A 25,144-nucleotide genomic window follows, 5' to 3' on the forward strand; every position below is an offset into this window, starting at 1 on the left:
TTGGGGTTATTCTCTCTTTTATAGAGGAGGAAACGGAGGCACAGAAAAGTGAAGCAATGGACTTGACTTTTAGGAGTCTGGGGCCGAGTCCTGGCTAAAGGCTGAGCCTTCCAGCTGGCGGCCTGGCACTTTATCCTTGTGAGCACAGTGGAAAGTGTAAAGAATTCTGAACAAAGGCCAGGCGCGGTGGCTCACGCCTGTAATCCCAGCACTTTGGGAGGCCAAGGCAAGCAGAGCGCTTGAGGCCAGGAGTTCGAGACCAGCCTGGACAAAATAGCGAGACCCCGTTTCTATCAAAAATACAAAAAATTAGCTGGGCATGGTGATGCACGCCTGTAGTCCCAACTACTTTGGAGGCTGAGGCAGGAGAATCGCTTGAACCCGGGAGGCGGAGGTTGCAGTGAGTCAAGATCATGCCACTGCACTCCAGCCTGGGCAACTAAGTGAGACTCCGTCTTAAAAAAAGAATACTGAACAAGGAAGCAGGGAGGGGCCTGGGCTGGGAGCCTAGAGATGAGGATCTCTGCTGCTGATGTCTCCATTGTGGGATTAGGCAAGGCTCTTAGCCTCTCTGAACCTCAGTTTCCCCATCTGTAATACTAGGTAGTTAGAGTCAATCAATTTTTTTTTTTTTTTGAGGTGGAGTCTCACTCTGTTGCCCAGGCTGGAGTGCAATGGTGTGGTCTCAGCTCACTGCAGCCTCCACCTCCTGGGTTCAAGTGATTCTCCTGCCTCAGCCTTCCCAGTAGCTGAGATTACAGGTGCCTGGCACCAAGCCTGGCTAATTTTTGTATTTTTAGTAGAAAGGAGGTTTCACCATGTTGGTCAGGCTGGTCTTGAACTCTTGACCTCAGGCGATCCACACACCTCGGCCTCCCAAAGTGCTGGGATTACAGGTGTGAGCCACCATGCCTGACCTTAGAGTCAATCTTTAAGGTTTAGGGACTACAGACCAAATATGGTCCACCAGTGTATTTTGTGACCCCTTGGGTGAGTCATCTCACCTTCTCTAAGCCTCAGTTAGCATATCTGGTGAATGGGTACAATAGTATTCCCTTCCACATGGGCTTTTGGGAGGATTAAATGCGATCATAAGAGTTCAGAGCCAGGTATGCAATTGGTATGGGGTAAACAACAGCTGTGATGACAGTGATGGTTCTCAGCAGGGCCCATGGCGGACACCCAGTACATCCTGCCCAATGACATCGGCGTGTCTAGCCTGGACTGCCGTGAGGCCTTCCGCCTGCTGTCACCCACAGAGCGCCTCTATGCCCACCACCTGTCCCGTGCCGCCTGGTACGGAGGCCTGGCTGTGCTGCTTCAGACCTCCCCTGAGGCCCCCTACATCTATGCTCTGCTCAGCCGCCTCTTCCGCGCCCAGGACCCCGACCAGCTGCGCCAACATGCCCTGGCTGAGGGCCTTACCGAGGAGGAGTATCAGGTCAGTTCTCTTGGGCCAACCCACATTACCTGAGTGGCTTCTGGGTGTGAAAGACCAGGATGCAAATGTCTGTCTCTTTCAAGGGGTAGGTGGAGGATTAGACCAAAGGTTACAAATTCAGGCACTTCCCCTCTCTGGAGCCTCAGTCTTCTCACCCGTAAAATATGCATGTGGGATGTCTGTACCTCTTAGTGTTGTGATGACCCACTTAGAACAGTGCCTGACTTCAAGATAAATGATGGCTGCTGTGATTATAACAAAAGAAACTGTGGTGGAGATTCAGGGAAGGCAGAAGAAGGAGTCCAGAGTAGGTATCAGGAGGTCTGAGTTCAGGACCAGTTCTTTTCTACCACGCTGTGTGGCCCTGGGCAGAATGTTCTGCCTGTCCCTCGGTTTTTGTTTTTGGATGTATTGGCCAAGTAATACACAAATTCTTAGTGCATTGCAGCAATGCAGAAAGACACAAAAGAAAACACAAAGATCACTCATTCTCAGTGCCCTCCTCAGAGGTAACCCACTGAGGCTGATACAGCCTTTTCTTTCTCTCTCTCTCTCTTTTTTTTTTTTTTTTTTTTTTGTGACAGAGTCTCATTCTGTCACCCAGGCTGGAGTGCAGTGGCGTAATGGTGGCCCACTGCAAACCTCCACCTCCCAGGTTCAAGCACTTCTCATGCCTCAGCCTCCCAAGTAGCTGGAACTACAGGTATGTGCCACCACGCTGGGCTAATTTTTGTATTTTTAGTACAGGTGGGTTTTCACCATGTTGCCCAGTCTGGTCTTGAACTCCTGGCCTCAAGTGATCCACTTGCCTTAGCCTCCCAAAGTGCTGGGATTACAGGCGTGAACCATCGTGCCCAGCCTTGGTTACAGCCTTTTCAATCCCATCTGTGTATTACATACCTTTATGTGTATATGCATGGTGAATCAGTTCCTTATTTTCTTTTTTATAGAAATGAGATAATGTTCTTTTCCTGCTTTGTGTCCTGCTTTTTCCATTGAATGCCATGTCTTGAAGAACTTGGAGAATGGGGTACATTTAAATGTACCTCATTCTTTTTTATTGACTGTAAAGCATTCCACAGCAGTGTACACTATAATCAATTTAATCTTCATTACTGGACATTTAGCTTGTCCCGTTTTTCTTACAAACAGTGCCATGGTGAGCATACTTGTGCACACATGTGAGGAGGATCTATTTCTAGAAGAACTGCTGGGTCAAAGGCTCTGTACATTTACAATTGACTGATTCTGTTAAATCGTCTTCTAAAAAAGCTTCACTGCATTATATTCCCACCAAGAATGTACAAGAATATGGCCTGTTTTTCTATATGTGAAATAAAGGGATTGGATTGTTTCTCTCTGAGCTGATGTACTGTTTATTCTACCTCTTTTGAACTTTGGGCATTCACTTCCCATCTTGAGGCCTTGGCTTACTCATTAAAAGAGCTAATATCCGTGGAAATGTTTATAAACAGAAAGGTGCAACCCAAGCGTTATTATTTTCAGGGAAATTCTTTTTTTGGGGGGGGGGGGGACGGAGTCTTGCTCTGTCACCAGGCCGGAGTGCAGTGGCACAATCTCAGCTCACTGCAACCTCCAACTCCCTGGTTCAAGCGATTCTCCTGCCTCAGCCTCCTGAGTAGCTGGTATTACAGGCATGCACCACCACGCCCAGCTAATTTCTGTATTTTTAGTAGAGATGGGGTTTCACCATGTTGGCCAGGATGGTCTCAATCTCCTGACCTCGTGATCTGCCTGCCTCGGCCTCCCAGAGTGCTTGGGATTACAGGCGTGAGCCACCACGCCTGGCCATTTAGGGGAATTCGTATGTTTGCAAGTGGCAGAAACCCAGCTCAAATTGGCTTACATGAAAAGGAGAATTGTTGGGTCACATGCTTGAAAAGTCCAGGTCTAGAGGAAGTTTCAGGCATGGCTGGACTCGGACTCAGTGCTACCACTGGGATGCAGTCTTCGTCTCTCAGCTTGCTTGCTTTTCTTACTCCTGGAGGGGAGCTCCAGGAGTTCCAGGCCTGATGATCCCTGGTGTACAGAGGCTCTTTGCCAATGGGAAATGTCCTGGGTAGCTCTCTTATGCCAGCTTAAGCCTTGTGTCCATCCTGTAGCCAAGGATGGTGGTTTCTCAGACTGACTGAGCCAGGTTACATGCCCACCCCTGGAGCTGGGGGAAGGGAGATCCCCCACCCCACCCTCCCACCCACAAAAGGAGGATTGAGGTCTTGTTACCAGAGGAAGATCTGGGGCCAGCAGAAGCCATAGAATAGACAGATGATTAAGGCCTCTCCGGCTCTAACATGTGATGCCTCCAAGGCCAGCTGCCTGACAGGTCAGAGGCTGAGGACAGGCTCTGGAGAAAGAGGGAGGTGCTGCTGGAACTGGGCCTTAAAGGACATAGTAGCTTCAGGTGGCTGAGAGGGTGCTGGGGTGGGGAGGGAAAAGGCAGACGAATGCTTGGGTGTGTTTGGGAACTGCCCAGAAGATCAGTTAGGCCAGACAACGAGGGTGTGAAAATGGGTCTGTGGAAGTGAGTGTGGGCCAGATTGGGGCTTCCCAGGACCTAGGTCCTGCCCACACATTTCCCAGCCTCACCCACACTGGCTCTGCTGGGGCATTCGCATCTCAGGAGGAGGTGTCGCTGGGGTCAGGGAGGCTGTGCTTCCTGGGTCTCTGATGCCTGCCTCCCCCTCAGGCGTTCCTGGTCTATGCCGCGGGTGTTTACTCCAACATGGGCAACTACAAGTCCTTTGGTGACACCAAGTTTGTTCCCAACTTGCCCAAGGTGAGCCAAGGGAGGGTTGGGGAAGGTGGGGATGGGGGCCTGGTGGGGTAGGGATGGAAAATGCAGTAGAAGGAGCCCCAACTGGAGTGTCAGAAGCCCTGAGCAGAGCATGGACCCTGTCGCTTCCACCCTGCATGACTGTGGGTGTCACCAGCCTCACTGGGTGCTGCGGCCTCTTCGTGTATAAAGGAAAAGCACCACTCGCCCTGACTGCTGATCTGCAGGCTGAACAAGGGCGAGATGTGGAAGTGTTCTGTGAACTTTTAGGTGCTCTCAAAAATGGAGCTTGTTGGTCATCACCAGGAACAGCGGGAAGTGCTGGGCCGGGGGCATCCCTCCCAGGGTTATGAGACTTGAGCCTATCTCGGGCAGAGGTGGTTCTTACAGCAGGTATAAGAGCCGGGACTTCAATATGCACACAAGTCACCTGGCAGTCATGCTGACATGCAGCATCTGATTCAGCAGGTCTGTGGTGGACCCAAGATTTGACATTTTTTCTTTGAGACAGGGTCTTGCTTTGTCACCCAGGTGACACTTGGCTCCAGAGAGAAGTGTAGTGGTGTGATCATGACTCACTTCAGCATCAACCTCCTGGACTCAAGTGATCCTCCTGGCTTAGCCTCCCAAGTAGTTGGGAATATGGGTATGCAGCACCACACCAGCTAAATTTTCTTTTCTTTTCTTTTCTTTTTTTGAGATAGGGTCTCACTCTGTCACTCAGGCTGGAGGGTAGTGGCACGGACACAGCTCACTGCAACCTCAACTTCCTAGGCTCAGGTGATCCTCCTCAGCTTCCAGAGTAGCTGGTACCACAGATGCCTGCCACCATGACACCTGGCTAATTTTTAAAAATTTTTTGTTGAGACAGAATCCCACTGTGTTACCCAAGCTGGTCTTGAACTCCTGGGCTCAAGCAATCCTCATGCTTTGGCCTCCCCAAATGCTAGGATTACAGGCATGAGCCACTGCGTCTGGCCTAATTTTTTTTATTCTTTGTAGAGATGGGGTCTCTCTATGTTGCCCAGGCTTGTCTTGAACTCCTGGCCTCAAGCATCTCTCCCTCCTCTGCCTCCCAAAGTGCTGGGATTATAGGCGTGAGCCACCACACATGGACGCTTGACATTTCTCAGGACCTACCAGTGCTGCTGGTCCATGGACCACACAATGAGCCAGAGCTCTTAGATCATAGGAGAAGAGCTTGGGAGTGGGTAGGGAGGCTCTGGAAGGCAGGTTTGGGTGGTGTGACTGGGCCATTGGCCTCCCTTTCCTTGCAGGAAAAGCTGGAACGGGTGATCCTAGGGAGTGAGGCTGCTCAGCAGCACCCAGAAGAAGTCAGGGGCCTCTGGCAGACCTGCGGGGAGCTTATGTTCTCTCTGGAGCCAAGGCTTCGACACCTCGGACTGGGGAAGGAGGTGAGGCCCCTGACTCCCCCGAGGGGACAGGGAGTGGAGGGAATCCTTCAAGGCCACCTGGTAAGGAGGGAAGGACACAGGATGGGGAGGCAGTGGGCTCTGCCTCACACTCCTGAGGCAATGCTGCTCCCCACTGCAGGCCTCAGTTTTGTCATCTGTAGAATGGTAAGCATGTTGGGTCGAATGCTTTCTGAATGCCCTCCCAGATCTGACATTCTGTACACAGGATGCCATGTGCTGATGGAGGGAAGGAGAGGAAGGCTGGAGGTGGAGGGAGCTGAGGAGGGGATGGCAGGGAAGGAGGGGGGTCCCAGGTTTCCCACCTCTGGAGGCCACATCCGTTGCATGGGATGAGGACCTTGGCAAGCCTTAGGGGTGGGCCAGCCAGAGAGAGGCCTGGGCAGAGCTGCAGCAACGCTGGAGATGAGCATGTTTGTTTGTTTTATAACTTTTTCCCCTGGAGGTAGATGGAGGGGTAAGGGGTAGAGGCTGCTGAAAGGAGGGAGGGGCGGGAAGCCTGGGAATATGACGTCCCTGCAGCCCTGACCTTGGCAACTCCTCTTTCTCATGTCCCCTGTCTTCCCCAACAGGGAATCACCACCTATTTCTCTGGGAATTGTACCATGGAAGATGCCAAATTGGCCCAGGACTTTCTGGACTCACAGGTTTGGGGTTAGGGGAGCTCAAGGTAGCAGAGGTTTGGTGGGGTTCCTAGTCCCAGCCCCCTCACAACTGGTGACCACTCCTGGGTCTCTGCTTGACTACTCCCTGTGTACTAGGGAAGGCGCGACCCCTGCCCACCCCAGGCTATAGAGCCTAATGACAGCCTCAGGGCAGGGTGAGGAACCAGGACCTCAGGCCACAGGGGTGTGAGGCTCTGGGGTCCATGTGTCAGTGGTGCTCCCAGCTCAGCCACTCACCAGCCATGTGATCAGTTTCCATGTCTGTGAAGTGGTACCCACCTCCAGTAGCCCTGGGTTCGCAGAGGCCGTGCAGTGCCTGGCATAGTGGTTGCAGTCAGTGCTTAGTAGAAGTGCACAGTGTCCTGAGCAGAGCAGGAGAGTCGGCCCTGGGCTGCCCACTCCCACTCTCTCCCACTCCTGCTCCCAGCCAACCCAGAAGGCCCAGCCTGCTTTGCCTCCATGCCTTCTCCCCTAGGGTTGACCCATTTTCCTTCCTCCCACCCCACTGCCCTCTCCAGACTTCACTCTTAACCCCTGTCCTGGTCTCTTCTAGAACCTCAGTGCCTACAACACCCGGCTCTTCAAAGAGGTCGATGGAGAAGGGAAGCCCCACTACGAGGTGCGGCTGGCTTCAGTGCTTGGCTCAGGTGAGCTTAGCCCCAGGCTTCCCTTCTGCTCCCTCCCGGGCATTTCCGGACCTGGGTGGCTCAGGTCCTGCCAACTCTGCCACTCCTGCAGAAAGAGCATCCTTCTCTCCCAGGAGTTTCTACATAAGTCCTGGGAATGGCTCTAGTTTCTCTAAATCAGTCCCCTATTTGTCTGTGAACCAATCCCTGAGGGCTGGCAAGGGACAGGTCTCTGATTGGCTCAACCTGGTCTCAAGCCTACCCTGGAGTCAGGCGATGAGGTTGACCCTTCAGGCCGGGCATGGCGGCTCACACCTGTAATCCCAGCACTTTGGGAGGCAAAGGTGGGCGAATCACCTAAGGTCAGGAGTTCGAGACCAGCCTGGCCAACATGGTGAAACCCCATCTCTACTAAAAATACAGAAATTAGCCGGGCGTGGTGGCGTGTGCCTGTAATTCCAGCTACTTGGGAGACTGAGGCAGGAGAATCGCTTAAACCTGGGAGGGAGAGGTTGCAGTGAGCCGAGATCTTACCACTGCACTCCAACCTGGGTGACAGAGCGAAGCTCCAGATCAAGGAAAAAAAAAAAAAAAAAAAAAAAGAGGCTGGCCCTTCCCAAACCACCTGCACTTGGGGTAGTAGTAGTGGGGCCTGGGGCGGTATTCTCAAGGGGAAATTGGGGTCCATTCCCAGGAGAGAGGAAATAGTGTGGACAGAAGTGTCCAGGCCTTTATGAAGACCTTTGCCACCTGGCTCTTTGTTCCCCACTCGCACCCCACCCCTGCTTCATCTCCACATCCTCCCACTCAGACTCTGTGCTCTGGCCATGCTCGACAGCATCCAGTTCTGATGGACCCTCTCTAGGTCTTTTTGTTTTTGTTTTTTGAGACAGAGTCTTGCTGTATCGCCCAGGCTGGAGCGCCCAGGCTAGAGTGCAGTGGTGCGACCTTGGTTCACCGCAACCTCTGCCTCCCGGGTTCAAGCAATTCTCCTGCCTCAGCCTCCCCAGTAGCTGGGATTGCAGGTGCCCATCACCATACCTGGCTAATTTATGTATTTTTAGTAGAGATGAGATTTCGCCATTTGGCCAGGCTGGTCCTGAACTCCTGACCTCAGGTGATCCGCCTGCCTCTCGGCCTCCCAGTGTGCTGGATTATAGGCGTGAGCCACTGCGCCTGGCCCCTGTCCAGGTCTTTGCACAATCCATTCCCTGCTTCTCATGCGGAACCCCCTCCAGCCTCTCCTTGTCCCCTGGCCACCTCCTCCCCATCCTCTAGGCCATGCATGGACTTGCCTTCCCCAGGACCTTTCCCTATCTTCCCATAACTGAGTCTGTGCCCTTCTTTCTTCCCATCGGCACATTCAGTAGCTTCCCTGACTACAAGCTCCCCAAGAGGAGGGCCTGTGTGTTTCATCCACTGTTGTCTCCCTGGTGCCTAGCGCTTGGTGGATCCGAGCATCCACTGGGGAGATGATGGCAGATGTGGGTTCAGAGGAACAGGAGTGGATCTCACTGGAACATAAGCTGGGCCTATACTTAGAGTACAAGATGCAGTTTCGGGCAGTGGTTGAATGTGGCCCTGGAGCCGGACTGCCTGAGTGGGTCATAATCTATTGCTGTGGAACAAATGCTCCCCAACTTTAGTGATACAAAACCGCCTTTTCATGCTCATGGACTCTGGGTCAGGAATGCAGGTGGAGCACAGTAGGAACAGCTGGTCGCTGGGTGACCATGTCTGGGGCCTCAGCTGGGAAGACAACAGCTTGGGGCCGCAAGCATCCCCAGGCTTGTTGGCTCACACGCAGGTGCTGGCTGCCAGCTGGAACCCAGCTGGGCTGTTGACTAAAATACCTCATGTGGCACCCTCCTATTGTTCGTGGTAGCTGGGCTCCAAGAGTGAGCATCCCAGGAGAGCCAGGCGGAAGCTGGTCACACCTTGTGTGACCTGGCCTAAGCACATGGTGTCCCTGCTGCTGAAGTCACAGCCTTCCTGGCTTCAGGAGGAGGGAACACAGATCCCACATCTCCATGGGCAAAGTCACAGTTGAGCTGGATATGATGGCTCACACCTGTAATCCCAGCTACTCAGGAGGCTGAGCCAGGAGGATCGCTTGAGCCCAGGAGTCTGAGATCAACTGGGCAACCTTACGAGATCCTATCTAAAATTAAAAAAAAAAAAAAAAAAAAAGCAGTAAGACAGGAAATACTGTGGCTATTTTTGCTTGTTTGTTTGTTTTTACATAGCCTTGAAGTATATTTTATTGATCAGAGACAAGGAAAATACAGTAGTGTGTAAGCATCCCATTGCTTCTGTAACAAATTACCACAAATTTACTGGCACAAAACAACACAAACTTATTCTATTACACTTGTGGAGGTCCAGAGTCTAAAAGCAAGGCTGGGCCGCATTCCTTCTGGAGTCTCAGGAATAACCTGCTTCCTTGCCTTTTCCAGCTTCTGGAAGGCTGTCCAGCCCCCCAACTTCACTCCAGCTCCCCTCTGCTATCGTCACAGCTCCTCCTTCCAGTCACCCTCTTGTCTCCCCGTGGGACTGTCGATTACATTTGGGATGTGGCTGTCTTTTTAAATCCAATCTGCCACTTGCTATCCACTTAAGCTCTCGGTGCCTTAGTTTCCCATCGGTGAAATGGAAATGATAATGTCCGCCTCCTCCCAGAGTTGGAGTCAGGCTTAAAGGAGTTAACACACGGAAAGCACATGTTATGTGATACATATATTTTTGTTTTTTAGTTTTTGGGTTTTTTTTTTTTTTTTTTTTGAGGTGGAGTCTCTTCTCTGTTGCCCAGGCTGGAGTGCAGCAGCACGATCTCAGCTCACTGCATCCACTGTCTCCCGGGTTCAAGCGATTCTCTTGCCTCAGCCTCCCGAGTAGCTGGCATGACAGGCACCTACCACCATGCCCAGCTAATTTTGTATTTTGAGTAGAGACAGGGTTTCACCATGTTGGCCAGACTGGTCACGAACTTCAGACCTCAGGCGATCTGCCCGTCTCAGCCTCCCAAAGTGCTGGGATTACAGGCGTAAGCCACCATGCCCGGCTGATATATATTTTTTTGAAGTTGAGAGTTTATGCTCATGTCTGTTGGCTACAGGGAGCCATTGAAAATCTTAGAGTGAAAGAGTGCTATGGGGAAAAGCCGGCTGAGGTGTCTTACTCAGGCCTTTTCTCTGAGTGAGGCCTCTTACTCCAGCCTTTTCTCTTGAGTGACACCTTCTTTCCCCAGAGCCTTCCCTGGACTCTGAGGTGACTTCCAAGCTGAAGAGCTACGAATTCCGGGGAAGCCCTTTCCAGGTGACCCGGGGGGACTACGCGCCCATCCTCCAGAAGGTGGTGGAGCAGCTGGAGAAAGCCAAGGTTGGACTGGCTGGGGGCTGAGGGGTGCGGGCTGAGGACCCCTCTGGGCAGCAGAGCGGGTGTGGAGGTGGGTGGGTGGCCCGAGGCTGACCGACCCCCGCTCACCTCAGGCCTATGCAGCCAACAGCCACCAGGGGCAGATGCTGGCCCAGTATATAGAGAGCTTCACCCAGGGCTCCATCGAGGCCCACAAGAGGGGCTCCCGCTTCTGGATCCAGGACAAAGGCCCCATCGTGGAGAGGTGAGGCGCCAGCTCCACCCCACCTGCCCCCTCCTGCCTGCCCCTCCTCCACCTCTGCCCTTCTCTCCCCCAGTTACATCGGGTTCATCGAGAGCTACCGCGACCCCTTTGGTTCCCGAGGAGAATTTGAAGGTAACTTCCTCAGGGAGGAGGTCAGTCACAGTCCCTTCCCCCACATCCAAGTCCACGTTTCCAGTGTCCCCTGATGGTTCTCCCCACCCCCGCTCAGCCATAACCATAACAGTAAGAACAGCCATGGTAAATAAACACCGTTTACAATGTATTGGGCACTGTTGTAAGAAGCTTAGCTATATTAACTAATTTAGAGTCCATCATCCCATGAGGATGTTTATCTTCACTTAGCAGATGTGAGCACTGGGGCACAGTTGGGGGGTGGCCCAGGAACCCTGGCTCTGAGCTATTTTGCTGTGCTGCCTCTGGTGTCTGGTCAGGGCACAGGCTCCAGGTAGCCATGTGCCTCCCAAGCCCAGCTTTACCACTCCTAGGCTGTGTGACCTTGGGCCAAATAGCCAGACCTCTGAGCACCAATGTGATTAGGATGCAGACTGCTGCACTCAGTGGCTGGAAGCAGGATGGACATTGTGACTGTGGACCTGACCCGGGGCTGTCATCCCAGGCTGGTGGCAGGCTGCCGCGGCCCCCATCCCCTTCCCCAGGGGACCCACCTGTGCAAGGCAGGGCATCCAGCCTGAGGATTCAGCCACTTCTCTGACTGCCCTAATCCTCCCCAGCCCCTGGATTTAGAAGAGTCTGAGCATCTGCCTGCTAAAGCTGGAGAGATTAGCCTGGGAGGAGAGCACACACCTGCTGGGGCTCAGGGATGACCCAGGCCCAGGGAGAAGGGGCAGGCGGCCCAGGGGCCTGAGGGAGAGACGGGTTTGTGCAGCTGCATCTTTCCTGTCCAGGTCGTGACCCAGTAGGGCCCAGGCCTGGGTCACTGCTATCCCCATCTTCCAGCCCAGGGTGACTGTATACAGTAGGCATTCAGTACATGCGTGATGGCTGGAGTAGGGTGAAGTGGGAGCCCTACTGGAACCCTGCCAAGCCACAACCCCCTCCCTCCTCTGCAGGTTTCGTAGCTGTGGTGAACAAGGCCATGAGTGCCAAGTTTGAGCGGCTGGTGGCGAGCGCAGAGCAGCTGCTGAAGGAGCTGCCCTGGCCCCCAACCTTTGAGAAGGACAAGTTCCTCACCCCTGACTTCACCTCCCTGGATGTTCTCACCTTCGCTGGCTCCGGCATCCCTGCCGGCATCAACATCCCCAACTGTGAGTGTCTCAGGCCCAGCCCCCGAGCCCCAGAAACCTTCTTTTAGAGTCGCCCCTCCCTGTCCACACACACACCCTCCACAAACTGCCCTGTGCCTCTTGTCTGTTACCTTTGACCCTCACCTCTTCTTTCTGGTCCTTCTCCACCTTCTCCAGACGATGATCTGAGGCAGACGGAAGGCTTTAAGAACGTGTCGCTGGGGAATGTGCTGGCTGTGGCCTACGCCACGCAGCGGGAGAAGCTCACCTTTCTGGAGGAGGATGACAAGGTGGGCGCCAGCAGTCGGAGGGTCGGGGCTGGGCCTCACCTTCCTCAGCAGACTCAGGAAGAGAGACAGCCCAGAGCAGTAGAGAGGAAAGCACATAGCTTCAGTCCTGGCTCTGCCACTTCCCAACCATGTGACCGTGTGGACTTTGGAGCCTCAGTTTCCTCTTGGGTCACACTAGGGAGGCACCCCTCCCTTCCTCCTGGGTTGTTGCAAGGATGAAATGGGCTGTGGGGTGGAGCACAGTTGGCCTTTACCAAGCACATGCACTGAGATGGGTCCATGGCCCAGGGGAGGGGAGGCCGACAGGCTGTATAGCCAGGGCCGGCCAGTGGACAGCGCGGGTCTCTGCTTGTCTTGGCAGGACCTGTACATCCTCTGGAAGGGGCCCTCCTTCGATGTGCAGGTGGGCCTGCACGAGCTGCTGGGCCATGGCAGTGGCAAGCTCTTCGTACAGGTGAGAAGGCAGCGGCCAGCCCTGGCACCCCAGCCTACAGCTCCACTCCCCACAACCTGCCCTACCCAGCGGTGAAGCTGCTCCAGCCTCTGCCCTCAGGAGCTATGGGTTGAGTGGGGAAAATGGCCCCTTAGGCAGAGAAGACCCTGTCTTGCCCTCCCTCAAGATGTCCCAGGAGCTCAGATGCCTGGATGTAGAGCCTGGGTGTACATCTGGGGCTCAGGGATGAGCCTGGTGTAGAGCCTGGATGTAGAGCCTGGATGTAGAGGGCCCTTCGGGACAGTTCAGCTGCTGTTCCCCGCACCAGGAGGAATTGTTTGGCTCAGGCTAAGGAAGCACACCCTAAGGGCCTGCTTAGGGCGTGGCTCCAGCAGCCCCAGGACAGACACTTGGGGCAGGGGGCATCTCTGGGTGCTCCCATCTGAGGCAGCAGTGCTGTCTTTGTTTGCGCTGCTGTTCCGTGGAGCCTGGGCTTTTCCGGGTATCGTAGGGAGCCACTTCTCCCCAGAGCAGACCCTTCTTGCCAGCCGGCCAGAGTGGCTGGAGCCCCCTCCATACCTACCCAGGGAATATGGAAACACAGACAATCATTTATGGGGGGCTGAAAAGCTGATGTGGACCCCCAGCATGAAGATGACCAGAAATGGGGTGAGGTGTGGCCCCTCCCCTCCGAGGGCGGGGTTCTGGGTGGGTCCTGCTTCTCGGGGTGTGGGGCTGCTTCCCTGGATCAGGAAGGGCTGGAACTGGGCCCTGGGGTCAGGAGGATGCGCAGAACAGCTGCTGGGTCAGCAGTCTGGCGAAACGCCTTGTCCAGACTTTATCCAGGCTGTGTGTGGCCTTGGATAATTCAGCACCTTCACCGAGCCTCAGTTGGCCCATCTGTAAAATGAGATTCCTGACCCCTGCTGTGTGGGCTGTTGTGAGGAGTAAAGGTGAAGACAGTAAGCCCTGACACACAGTAAGCCCTGACAGCAAACAGGTGTTAGTGTTGAGAGACAGTGTTCACGGAGGTTGTGTGCTCTGACTCCAGTGTGGGGCTCTTAGGCTCTGAGCCTCAGTTTCCTCATCTGTGAAGTGGAGTGATAGTAGCACTGTCCTCGGAAGATGGTTGTGAGGATTCAAAGGATGCTGCATGAAAGACGCATGGCATGCAGTGGGAGGGTGAGAACGACGCCGTGGCCTCCTCTGGCAGTGCCAGGAGCCGGGCCAGAAGCCCGTGGTGGGCACAGCTGGGCTGTCTGGCCTACCCATTGGGGCATCTCCCACTGGGGTCTGGAGACACCAGATCTGGGTCCTCACAGGACTTGGGGCAAGTCCCTCGGCTGTCTGGTCCTCAGTTTTCCTCTCTGTGTGGTGGGGTAGGCAGCTCAGGTTCTCAGGCTCCCAATGGCTCTGAGGAGGCAGCCAGCGTCACAGGGCTCAGGGCTGTGCAGGCGTCAGTGTGTGGACAGACCTGCCGCTCCCACCGCCCGCTCCTGCGCTCCCGCTTGCCTTCCTGAGCCACTTTCCGGCCCGTGGATTCTGGGGCTGGAGGCCTGGATCCAGTTGGGGGCGCCTTTCCCTCACCCACCCTGTGTTCTGCAGGACGAAAAAGGAGCATTCAACTTTGACCAGGAAACAGTGATCAACCCAGAGACGGGCGAGCAGGTGAGGGAGGCCTCAGCAGAGCCCCAGGGTACTGGGAGGGTGGGTACAGGTGGGGCAGTGGCCACCCTAAGCCCGACAGTGGAGCTCCTTTTCCAGATTCAGAGCTGGTATCGGAGCGGGGAGACCTGGGATAGCAAGTTCAGCACCATCGCCTCCAGCTACGAAGAGTGCCGGGCTGAGAGCGTGGGTCTCTACCTCTGTCTCCACCCGCAAGTGCTGGAGTAAGAGCAGCAGGGCTGAGGGGCGGGCTGTCCCGCTGCAGTGGCCAGCCCTGGGGGCGTGGAGGGTGGGTGGTAGTGGCCAGTGGGATGGGGACAGGGCAGCCTCTGACCATCCTGCCACCTGCCTGCCCCTCTCACAGGATCTTTGGCTTTGAGGGGGCTGATGCGGAGGACGTGATCTACGTGAACTGGCTCAACATGGTTCGGGCCGGGCTGCTCGCTCTGGAGTTCTACACACCTGAGGCCTTCAACTGGCGACAGGTAGGGCCTAGGTGGAGCCCCCTGGAGGCGGAAGGGAGCCTGCAGTGGGTGCCAAGATCAGGGTGCAAGGATGGGACCACTGTACCTTTAAGGCAGATGAACTGGGTTTAATGCTAGACTCCACTGTTTGGGGGGCAAGTCACATCACTCTTGTGAGCCCCAGAGTTCCTCTCTGTGAAATGGGAGTAGGACTCTCCCCAGCCACCATTTCACGGTGAATCAGATGAGGTGACTTTATTAGGACTCCTCACAGTTGACGCACTCTCTGCCACACACAATTCTAAGCGCCCTCCATGAATTAACTACCCCAGGAGGTAGGTGCTATTGTTACCCTCATTTTAGAGATGAGGAAGTCGAGGCACAAGGAGATGAAGCAACTTGCCACTAAGTGGCAGAGCCAGGATTCGCATCCATACAGTGCCTCCAGGGCCATTCGGTGCCACGGCTCAGTTATGTGTCCTTTGGATATGGGGTAAGCAATAGAAACTTTTTCGTTTGTTCGTTTTTGTTTTTTTGAGACAAAGTCTCGCTCTGTCACCAGGCTGGAGTGCAGTGGCCGGATCTCGGCTCACTGCAACCTCCGCCTCCCGGGTTCAAGCAATTCTGCCTCAGCCTCCCGAGTAGCTGGGACTATAGGCGCACCACCACACCCGGCTAATTTTTTGTATTTTTTTTTTTTTTTTGAGACGGAGTCTCACTCTGTCACCCAGGCTGGAGTGCAGTGGCACCATCTCGGCTCACTGCAAACTCCATCTCCCGGGTTCACGCCATTCTCTCGCCTCAGCCTCCCGAGTAGCTAGGATTACGGGCATGCGCCACCACGCCCAGCTAATTTTTTGTATTTTTAGTAGAGATGGGGTTTCACCGTGTTAGCCAGGATGGTCTCGATCTCCTGACCTCGTGATCCGCCCGCCTCGGCCTCCCAAAGTGCTGGGATTACAGGTGTGAGCCACCGCATCCCACCAGCAATAGAAACTTTTTGACAAAATCAAATAGGTGTGGTTTGAGGAGGCGATGTGACGTCATTCAGGGTCCAGAAATGTGGGTCTGAGTCCTGGCTCTTCCGTTATTAGCTGTGTGCCCCTAAGGAAGTCCCTTTACCTCTCTGGGCCTCTGTTTTATCATCTGTAAACTGGGGATAATGATGCCTACTTGGTTCCCCTTTTGAGCACAAACAAGGTTGTGGAGGAGAAAGTGTTTGGGGACCCTGGAGGGGGTAGCTGCTGTCCTCAGCAGGGGATCTGGAGCAGCAGGGATCACAGTGGGTGACATGGGGAGCATGGGCACCAGGTCCCGCCTGGAAATGGCCTCCCTGTCTCCTAGGGCAGCCTGCCCTCTCTGTGAGAAGAGGAAGGAGGAAGCATTTGAGGGGAGGAGAATAAGCAGAAAAGGACCCGCAGGGTTGGGGAGAATGACAATAACAGTTGCCAGTTAATGGGCAACTGGGACCAAGGACCAAGCCTGGGACCAAGGACCAAGCCTAGGACCAAGCACTTGATACAGGCTACAAATGCTGTCTTTCCCCTGCTCCGGCAGGCCCATATGCAGGCCCGGTTTGTGATCCTGAGAGTCTTGCTGGAGGCTGGCGAGGGACTCATTACCATCACTCCCACCACAGGCTCCGATGGGCGCCCAGATGCCCGGGTCCGCCTCGACCGCAGCAAGATCCGGTCTGTGGGCAAGCCTGCTCTAGAGCGCTTCCTGCGGAGACTTCAGGTAAGCAAAGGCCTCTCGTCTGGATGGGCCCCCACCAACCTCTCCAGGGGCACTGAGTGTTACCAGGCACGGAGAATAAGCTGTGAGCAGTTTCTTACGCTGCAGTGAGGAAAGGTAGCCAGTAAACATGTAAGCGCACCGGGTGCCTCACGCCTGTGATCCCAGCACTGTGGGAGGCCAAGGAGGGCAGATCACTTGAGCTCAGGAGTTCGAGACTAGCCTGGGCAACATGGCAAAACCTCGTCTCTACAAAAAATACAAAAATTAGCCAGGTATGGTAGTGCGCACCTGTAGTTCCAGCTACTCTGGAGGCGGAAGTGGGAGGATCACTTGAGCCTGAGGGGTCAAGGCTGTAGTAAGCCATGATTGCACCACTACACTCCAGCCTGGGTGACAGAGTGAGACCCTATCTCTAAAAAAAAAAAAAAAAGAATAAGGACATCTTTTATTTATTTATTTGTTTGTTTATTTATTTATTAGACAGAGTTTTGCTCTTGTTGCCCAGGCTGGAGTGCAATGGTGTGATCTCGGCTCACTGTAGCCTCCTTCTCCTGGGTTCAAGCAATTCTCCTGCCTCAACCTCCCGAGTAGCTGGGATTACAGGCTTCTGCCACCACGCCCGGCTAATTTTTTTTTTTTTTTTTTTTTTTTTTGAGACAGGGTCTTGCTCTGTCGCCCAGGCTGGAGTGCAGTGGCGTGATCTGTGCTCACTGCAAGCTCCGCCTCCTGGGTTCACACCATTCTCCTGCCTCTGCCTCCCGAGTAGCAGGGACTACAGGTGCCCGCCACCATGCCCGGCTAATTTTTTGTATTTTTAGTGGAGACAGGGTTTCACCGTGTTAGCCAGGATGGTCTCGATCTCCTGACCTCGTGATCTGCCTGCCTCGGCCTCCCAAAGTGCTGGGATTACAGGCGTGAGCCACCGGGCCTGGCCTAATTTTTGTATTTTTAGTAGAGACAGGGTTTCACCATGTTGGCCAGGCTTGTCTCGAACTCCTGACCTCAGGTGATCCACCCGCCTTGACCTCCCAAAGTGCTGGGATTACAGGTGTGAGGCACCGTGCCCAGCCAGGACATCTTTTAAGAATGAAGGACATTTTTGGACAAACAAAAACAGTTTACCATTAATAAACCCTCAGTAACAACACTTCTACAGGATATAATTTAGGAAAAAGAAACAGCCCCAGAGAGAAGGTTTGATAAGCCATAAGATATATGGCTGAGTGATGCTGAGAGTAAATATACAATATGAACTTTGTACACCAATAAAACTGCTCAGTTTGCCTGGCGTGATGGCTCATGCCTGTAATCCCAGAACTTTGGGAGGCTAGATTCCTTGAGTCTAGGAGTTCAAGACCAGCCTGGGCAACATAGTGAGACCTCATCTCTACAAAAAATTTTAAAAATAGCCAAGTGTGGTGATGCACGCCTGTGGTTGCAGCCACACAGGAGGCTGAGATGGGAGGATCACTTGAGCATGGGAGGTAGAGGCTGCAGTGAGCCCTGATCACCACTGCACTCTAGCCTGGGTGACAGAGCTAGATTCTGTCTCTAAAAGAAAAAGAAAAGATAACATATTAATCAAAAGTTACCATAAAGAAGGTGTCAAGTCTTACACTAGGTGCCGGGCGCGGTGGCTCACGCCTGTAATCCCGGCACTCTGGGAGGCCGAGGCGGGTGGATCACGAGGTCAGCAGTTTGAGACCAGCCTGACCAACATGGTGAAACCCTGTCTCTACTAAAAATACAAAAAAATTAGCTGGGCGTGGTGGCTGGCGCCTGTAATCCCAGCTACTTGGGAGGCTGAAGCAGGAGAATCTCTTTAAACCTGAAGGCGGAGGTTGCAGTGAGCCGAGATTGCGCCACTGCACTCTACCCTCTGCAATGAGAGCAAAACTCCGCCTCAAAAAAAAAAGGTCTTACACTAGGATAGGATATTTATAACACATATGGTTAGGCCCCGCTTATCCACAGTTTTGCTTTATGAGGCTGCAGTTAGCCACAGTAAAATACAACAAGATATTTTTAGGTTGGGTGTGGAGGTTCACGCCTGTAATCCCAGCACTTTGGGAGGCCCAGACGGGCTGATCACCTGAGGTCAGGAGTTCAAGACCAGCCTGGCCAACATGGTGAAGCCCTATCTCTACTAAAAATACAAAAATTAGCTGGGCATGGTGGCAGGTGCCTGTAATCCCAGCCACTCAGGAGGCTGAGGCATGAGAATCGCTTGAATCTGGGAGTTGGAGGTTGCAGTGAGCCAAGATTGTGCCACTGCCCTCCTGCTTGGGTGACACAGCGAAACGCTGCCTCAAAAAGAAAAAAAAAACATATTTTGAGAGAGAGGCTATATTCACCTTTTATCGCGTTATTTTGTTACAGGTGTTCTATTTTATTAGTAGTTATTGTTAATCTCTTCCTGTGCCTAATTTATAAATTAAACTTTCTCATAGGTGTGTATGTATGGTGAAAAAAAACAATGTATATATAGGGCCCTGTACTGTCCATGGCTTCAGGCATCCACTACATGGTCTTGGAACATATATGCCATGGATATATGGGGACTACTGTACTGACAAAGGGTTCATATTTAAAATAAATAAAGAACTTTTCAGCCGAGCACAGTCGCTCACACCTGTAATCCCAGCACTTTGGGAGGCCAAGGCAGACAGATCACTTGAGGTAAGGAGTTCGAGACCAGCCTGGCCAACATGGTGAAACCTGTCTCTACCAAAAACATAAAAAATTAGCCGGGCGTATTGGCAGGTTCCTGTAATCCCAGCTACTCAGGAGGCTAAGGCAGGAGAATTGCTCAAACCTGGAAGGTGGAGGTTGCAGTGAGCCAAGATCATGCCACTGCACTCCATTGCAGGCAATACAGCAAGACTCCATTTCAAAAAATAAAGAAAGAAGAAACTTTTTTTAAAAAACTGAAGGAGAAAAGATAACCCAACATAAAATAAGCAAAAATGAACAGAAGAGGAAAATGAATAGCCCTTGATCAACTAAGGGAAGATGCTCAACCTTGTTAGTAATTAGGCAACCTCAACCTAAGCTGCATAAGTTACAATTGATACCCACCAGCATGGCAGGAATTAACAACTGCCAGCATCCACTTAGTAGACTGAGCAATGAGGACTGCCATCCACTGCTTTTGGAAGGCTGAATTACATACGAATTTTAAGAAACAGCAGCGTCATCTCTTAAAGTTGAGCACTCCTGTCACCGACACAGAATCAGTTCTGGAAAAACTTGCATCTGTTCATCAGGAGACATACAGGGATGTTCACAGCAGCATTATTAGCAAAAAGCACTGGCCGGGCGCACTGGCTCACGCCTGTAATCCCAGCACTATGGGAGGCCATGGCGGGCAGGTCACCTGAGGTCAGGAGTTTCAGACCAGCCTGGTTAACATGGTGAAACCCCATCTCTACTAAAAGTACAAAAAGGCTGGGCATGGTGGCTCACACCTGTAATCCCAGCACTTTGGGAGGCCGAGGCAGGCAGATCACCTGAGGTTAGGAGTTCAAGACCAGCCTGGCCAACATGGTGAAACCCCTTTTCTACTAAAAATAAAAAATTAGCCGGGTATGGTGGCATTTGCCTGTAGTCCCAGCTACTCGGGAGGCTGAGGCAGGAGAATCGCTTGAACCAGGAGGTGGAGGTTGCAGTGAGCCAAGATCGTGCCACTGAACTCCGGCCCAAGTGACAGAGTGAGACTCTGTCTCAAAAAAAAAAAAAGTGCAAAAAAGTTAGCCAGGCATAGTGGCGCATCCTGTACTCCAAGCTACTCGGGAAGCTGAGACAAGAGAATCACTTGAACCCGGGAGGTGGGGATTGCAGTGAGCCATGATCGTGCTGCTGCACTCCAGCCTGGGCAACAAGAGTGAAAATTACGTCTCAAAAAAAAAAAAAGCACCAAATTACACATGAACAGTAGAGGAGATGAAGTTGTGTGTTTATAAGTAAAAGACTACATACACAGCAGTGAGAAGGGGAACTATAGCTGAATGTTTTGGCACAAATGAATCTCAAACATAATCCAAGCAGAAAAAGAAAATCACAATATATACAGTTCAAAAACCGGCCGGGCACAGTGGCTCACCACTGTAATCCCAGCACTTTGGGAGGCTGAGGCAGGAGGATCACCTGAGGTCAGGAGTTTGAGACCAGCCTGTCCAACATGGTGAAACCCCACATCTACTAAAAATACAAAAATTAGGTGGGCATGGTGGCAGGTGCCTGTAGTCCCAGCTACAGAGGAGGCTGAGGCAGGAGGATCACTTGAACCTGGGAGGTGGAGGTTTCAGTGAGCTGATAATCTGCCACTGCACACCAGCCTGGGTAATAGACCGAGACTTTGTCTCCAAAAAAAAAAAAAAAAAAAAAAGGCAGGCAAGAACTTAATATATGATTGAGAGTAAAACTCAGGGAAAGCAAGAGAGTTTTTTAAAAACTACAATATCGGCTGGGCACAGTGGCTCACGCCTGTAATCCCAGCACTTTGGGAGGCCAAGATGGGCAGATCATGAGGTCAAACGATCAAGACCATCCTGGCCAACATGGCGGCCCGTCTCTACTAAAAATACAAAAATTAGCTGGGTGTGGTGGTGCACACCTATAGTCCCAGCTACTCAGGAGGCTGAGGCAGAAGAATTGCTTGAACCTGGGAGGTGGAGGTTGCAGTGAGCCGAGATCAAGCCACTGCGCTCCAGCCTGGCAACAGCGAGACTCCATCTCAAAAAAAAGAAAGTACAATATCAAGGATAGTGGTTTCCTTAGATGGGGACAGCCACAGAGTGCAGTCAAGCAGAAGCAGCTGAACTAACTCTGAGGTGAGGTGGGGGTTGTATGAGTGTCTGTCTTTTTTTTTTTTTTTTTTTTGATGGGAGTCTCGCTCTGTCCCCCAGGCTGGAATGCAGTGGCAAGTTCTTGGCTTATTGCAGCCTCTGCCTCCCGAGTTCAAGAGATTCTCCTGCCTCAGCCTCCCGAGTAGCTGGGATTATAGGCGTGTGCCACCATGCCCAGCTAATTTTTTTGTTTTTTTTTTTGAAACCGAGTCTCACTCTGTCGCCCAGGCTGGAGTGCAGTGGTGTGATCTCAGCTCACTGCAGGCTCCGCCTCCCAGGTTCATGCCATTCTCGTGCCTCAGCCTCCCGAGTAGCTGGGACTACAGGCACCCGCCCGGCTAATTTTTTGTATTTTTTAGTAGAGATGGGGTTTCATCCCGTGTTAGCCAGGATGGTCTCGATCTCTTGACCTTGTGATCCACCCGCCTCGGCCTCCCAAAGTGCTGGGATTACAGGCGTGAGACACCACGCCCAACCAAATTTTTTGTATTTTTAGTAGAAACGGGGTTTCACAGTGTTAGCCAGGATGGTCTTGATCTACTGACCTCATGATCCGCCCACCTCGTCCTCCCAAAGTGCTGGGATTACAGGCATGAGCCACCACGCCCGGCCCGAGTGTTTGTTTTAATATTCTTTACGGTATACATACTGTATCTTGTATGTGTAAGAAATGTTTTATTTTATTTTTATTTTATTTATTTATTATTTTTTTGAGATGGAGTCTCACTTTGTCACCCACGCTGGAGTGCAATGGTGCAATCTTGGCTCACTGCATCCATCACCTCCTGGGTTCAAGCGATTCTCCCACCTCAGCTTCCTGAATAGCTGGGACTACAGGCACCACCATCAAACCTGGCTAGTTTTTATATTTTTGTAGAGACAGGGTTTCACCATGTTGGCCAAGCTGGTCTTGAACTCCTGACCTCAGGTGATCCGCCTGCCTCGGCCTCCCAAAGTGTTGGGATTACAGGTATGAGCCACCGTGCCCAGCCAGAAATGTTTTATTTTATAAAGGGTAATGGTCATACCTGCCTTGTCTACATGTCAAATGAGATAATCAAACGAGAAACATTAGCTTTAATTTTGTGGGCATTTACTCTATGCTAATCACTGATCTGTGTTTCTCACTCATTCAGCACAGTAACACTATGAGAGAGCAGAACTATTCTTGTTTAGAGATAACAGGTCAGAGTGGTTTAGTAACTTGTCCAAGGTTACACTGCCTGTAAGTGACAGGGCCCAGCATTTTGCAGAGTGTCTTAGTCTGTCTTGTGCTGTTGTAACACACCAAAAATACCAGAGGCTGGGTGATTTATAAAGAACAGAAATTGGCCAGGCATGGTGGCTCACGCCTGTAATCCCAGCACTTTGGGAGGCCGGGGCGGGGCAGATCTCGAGGTCAGGAGATGGAGACCATCCTGGCTAACATGGTGAAATCCCATCTCTACTAAAAATACAAAAATTTAGCCGGGCGTGGTGGCACGCACCTGTAGTCCCAGCTACTCGGGAGGCTGAGGTAGGAGAATCGCTTGAACCCGGGAGGCAGAGGTTGCAGTGAGCCAAGATTGCGCCATTGCACTCCAGGCTGGGTGACAGCAAGACTCTGTCTCAAAAAAAAAAAAGATCACAAATTTATTTCTGGCAGTTCTGGAGGTGGGGGAGTCCAAGATCAAGGTACCAGCTGGTTCATTTTCTGTTGAAGGCTGCTCTCCTCTTCCATTCAAGATGATACCTTGTTGAAGATACCTTATTTGTAGGAGAGGAATGGGAGGAATGCTGTGGCCTCACATGGTGGAAAGCAAAATGGCAACAGGGCCAAGCAGGCATGAAGCCTGTTTTCCTTTTTCTTTCTTTCTTTTCCTTTTTTTTAGAGACGAGACGGGGTCTCACTATGTTAACCAGGCTGGTCTCAAACTCCTGAGCTCAAGCAATCCTCTCACCTCGGCCTCCCCAAGTGCCCAGGATTGCACGCATGAGCCACCATGGCTGGCCTTTTTTTTTTCCATAGAGATATGGTCTTGCCATATTGTCCAGGCTGGTCTCAAACTCCTGGGCTCAAGTGATCCCCTGCCTCCTCCTCCCAAGGTACTAAGATTACAGGTGTGAGCCACCACACCCAGCCTGAAGCCTCTTTTATAAGGGCCTTAATCCCATTCACGAGGAAGGAGCCTTAATGGTTAAGTTGAAACTTAACCATAAGTTTCAACACCAGAATTTTGGAGGGGACACATTCAAACCATAGCACAGACTGTCCAGGGCTGACCACAATCAGCTGTGGCCTGTGGCAGAGCCCTGTGGACACCGGGTAACTGCCCATCCTAGACATTTACTCCATCCTTCTCACAGGTGCTGAAGTCCACAGGGGATGTGGCCGGAGGGCGGGCCCTGTACGAGGGGTATGCGGCGGTCACTGATGCGCCCCCCGAGTGCTTCCTCACCCTCAGGGACACAGTGCTGCTGCGTAAGGAATCTCGGAAGCTCATTGTTCAGCCCAACACTCGCCTTGAAGGTAATGAGGTAATGAGGGAGCTCTTGAGCTCCCTTGATGAGCACCACACAGGGCCCTCTGGGAAGCAGTAAGAACCCATCCCAGGGCTCAATAAGAACCTAACCTAGCCTGGGATGGCCCTTCCCTTTCTGCCAAGGTCCTTCCCATGCCAAACCTCAGGCCCTTATCTTGGTATCTGTCACCACCCACCACCCCCCCGACACACACACAGTCATGCAAGTTGTAAGACAGTGACGGAAGATTTGAAGAAGACCACCAGAGCAGGGGATAGCAGAACATGCAGACTTAGGGGGAAGCCAGGCGTTCATACCAAAGAGTTAGACCTGTTGGGTACCCAGGCTGGGGGTCAGGTGAGGAGGGAGCTGGGATCCAGCAAGCCTAGTGAAACCCAGGGGACAGTGGACTTGGTCACATCCAGGATGGTGATCAACAGCTGCATCATCCCGCTTCCTTCTCAAGCGACAATTCCAGAGCCTTGGCCACACGGTGCTTGTATCTTTCGTATTCAGACCCCCTGGGGTTCCAGCCCCTTACTGCCTTCACTTTCCTCTCACCCCTTGACTCATCTTTCCTGCTACTTGTCACTTGAGATATCTAAGATGATGTGTGTTATGGAGAGGTTAGAGCACCAGCTTCAGAACCACCCTGTGACTTTGGCCTAGTCACCTGACATTTCTAGACTTTGGTGTCTTCATTCATAAAGGCAGTGTGGACTGCTTGCTGATGTTATAGTGAACCTGAATTCCTTCTTAGAGTTTCTAAGTGCTTTCTGGGGATTAACCTTTTAAATCCTTGCAGTAGCCCAATAAGGTAGGTATTGTTGTTATCCCCATTTTACAGGTAAGGAAACTGAGGCACAGAGAGTAATTTGCACAAGGCTTATGGCTTTTTAGTGGAGGAGCCAAGAGTCAAATTAAGAGTGGTTGAGTCAGGCATGGTGGCCCCTGCCTATAGTCCCAGCTACTTGAAAGAGTGAGGTAGGAGGATCGCTTGAGCCCAGGAGTTCAAGGCTACAGAGCAAGACCTCAACTCTTTAAAAAAAAAAAAAAAAAGCATTGTCCTGGGCAGTTGTGAGGGTTACATAGAATAATATTTGCAAAAAGTCACTACCTATTATTGGTGAGGAAAAAGCATTTATTTATTTGGTTTTTGGGTTGGTTTTTTTTTTGTTTTTGTTTTTTTGAGACAGAGTCTCACTCTGTCGCCCAGGCTGGAGTGTAGTGACACAATCTCGGCTCATTGCAACCTCCGCCTCTGGGTTCAAGCGATTCTCCTGCCCCAGTCTCCCGAGTAGCTGGTATAACAGGCGCCCGCCACCACACCCAGCTAATTTTTGTATCTTTTTTAGTAGAGACG

General features: G+C 52.3%; 1 protein-coding gene across 6 annotated transcripts in view; it reads left to right on the forward strand.

Moving 5' to 3' along the window:
• The window catches only part of DPP3 (dipeptidyl peptidase 3), a 29,684-nt gene that overhangs the window by 999 nt on the left and 3,541 nt on the right, over positions 1-25,144 (forward strand). The window contains exons 2-17 of one of the 6 annotated variants that reach the window (XM_016921303.4): positions 1,167-1,441; positions 4,149-4,238; positions 5,513-5,650; positions 6,241-6,315; positions 6,887-6,980; positions 10,207-10,337; positions 10,448-10,578; positions 10,652-10,710; positions 11,670-11,864; positions 12,021-12,133; positions 12,495-12,587; positions 14,172-14,234; positions 14,331-14,455; positions 14,596-14,716; positions 16,253-16,432; positions 23,626-23,788. In XM_016921303.4, the coding sequence (XP_016776792.2) occupies positions 1,167-1,441; positions 4,149-4,238; positions 5,513-5,650; positions 6,241-6,315; positions 6,887-6,980; positions 10,207-10,337; positions 10,448-10,578; positions 10,652-10,710; positions 11,670-11,864; positions 12,021-12,133; positions 12,495-12,587; positions 14,172-14,234; positions 14,331-14,455; positions 14,596-14,716; positions 16,253-16,432; positions 23,626-23,788 (2,046 nt within the window). Of the gene's footprint in view, positions 1-1,163; positions 1,442-4,148; positions 4,239-5,512; positions 5,651-6,240; positions 6,316-6,886; positions 6,981-10,206; positions 10,338-10,447; positions 10,579-10,651; positions 10,711-11,669; positions 11,865-12,020; positions 12,134-12,494; positions 12,588-14,171; positions 14,235-14,330; positions 14,456-14,595; positions 14,717-16,252; positions 16,433-23,625; positions 23,797-25,144 lie in introns of all 6 variants that reach the window. The other 5 variants (XM_024347269.3, XM_016921300.4, XM_016921302.4 and 2 more) reach the window with 5 other exon arrangements.

This window comes from Pan troglodytes, chromosome 9 (assembly GCF_028858775.2).
Source record: "Pan troglodytes isolate AG18354 chromosome 9, NHGRI_mPanTro3-v2.0_pri, whole genome shotgun sequence".
Classification (NCBI taxonomy): domain Eukaryota; kingdom Metazoa; phylum Chordata; class Mammalia; order Primates; family Hominidae; genus Pan; species Pan troglodytes.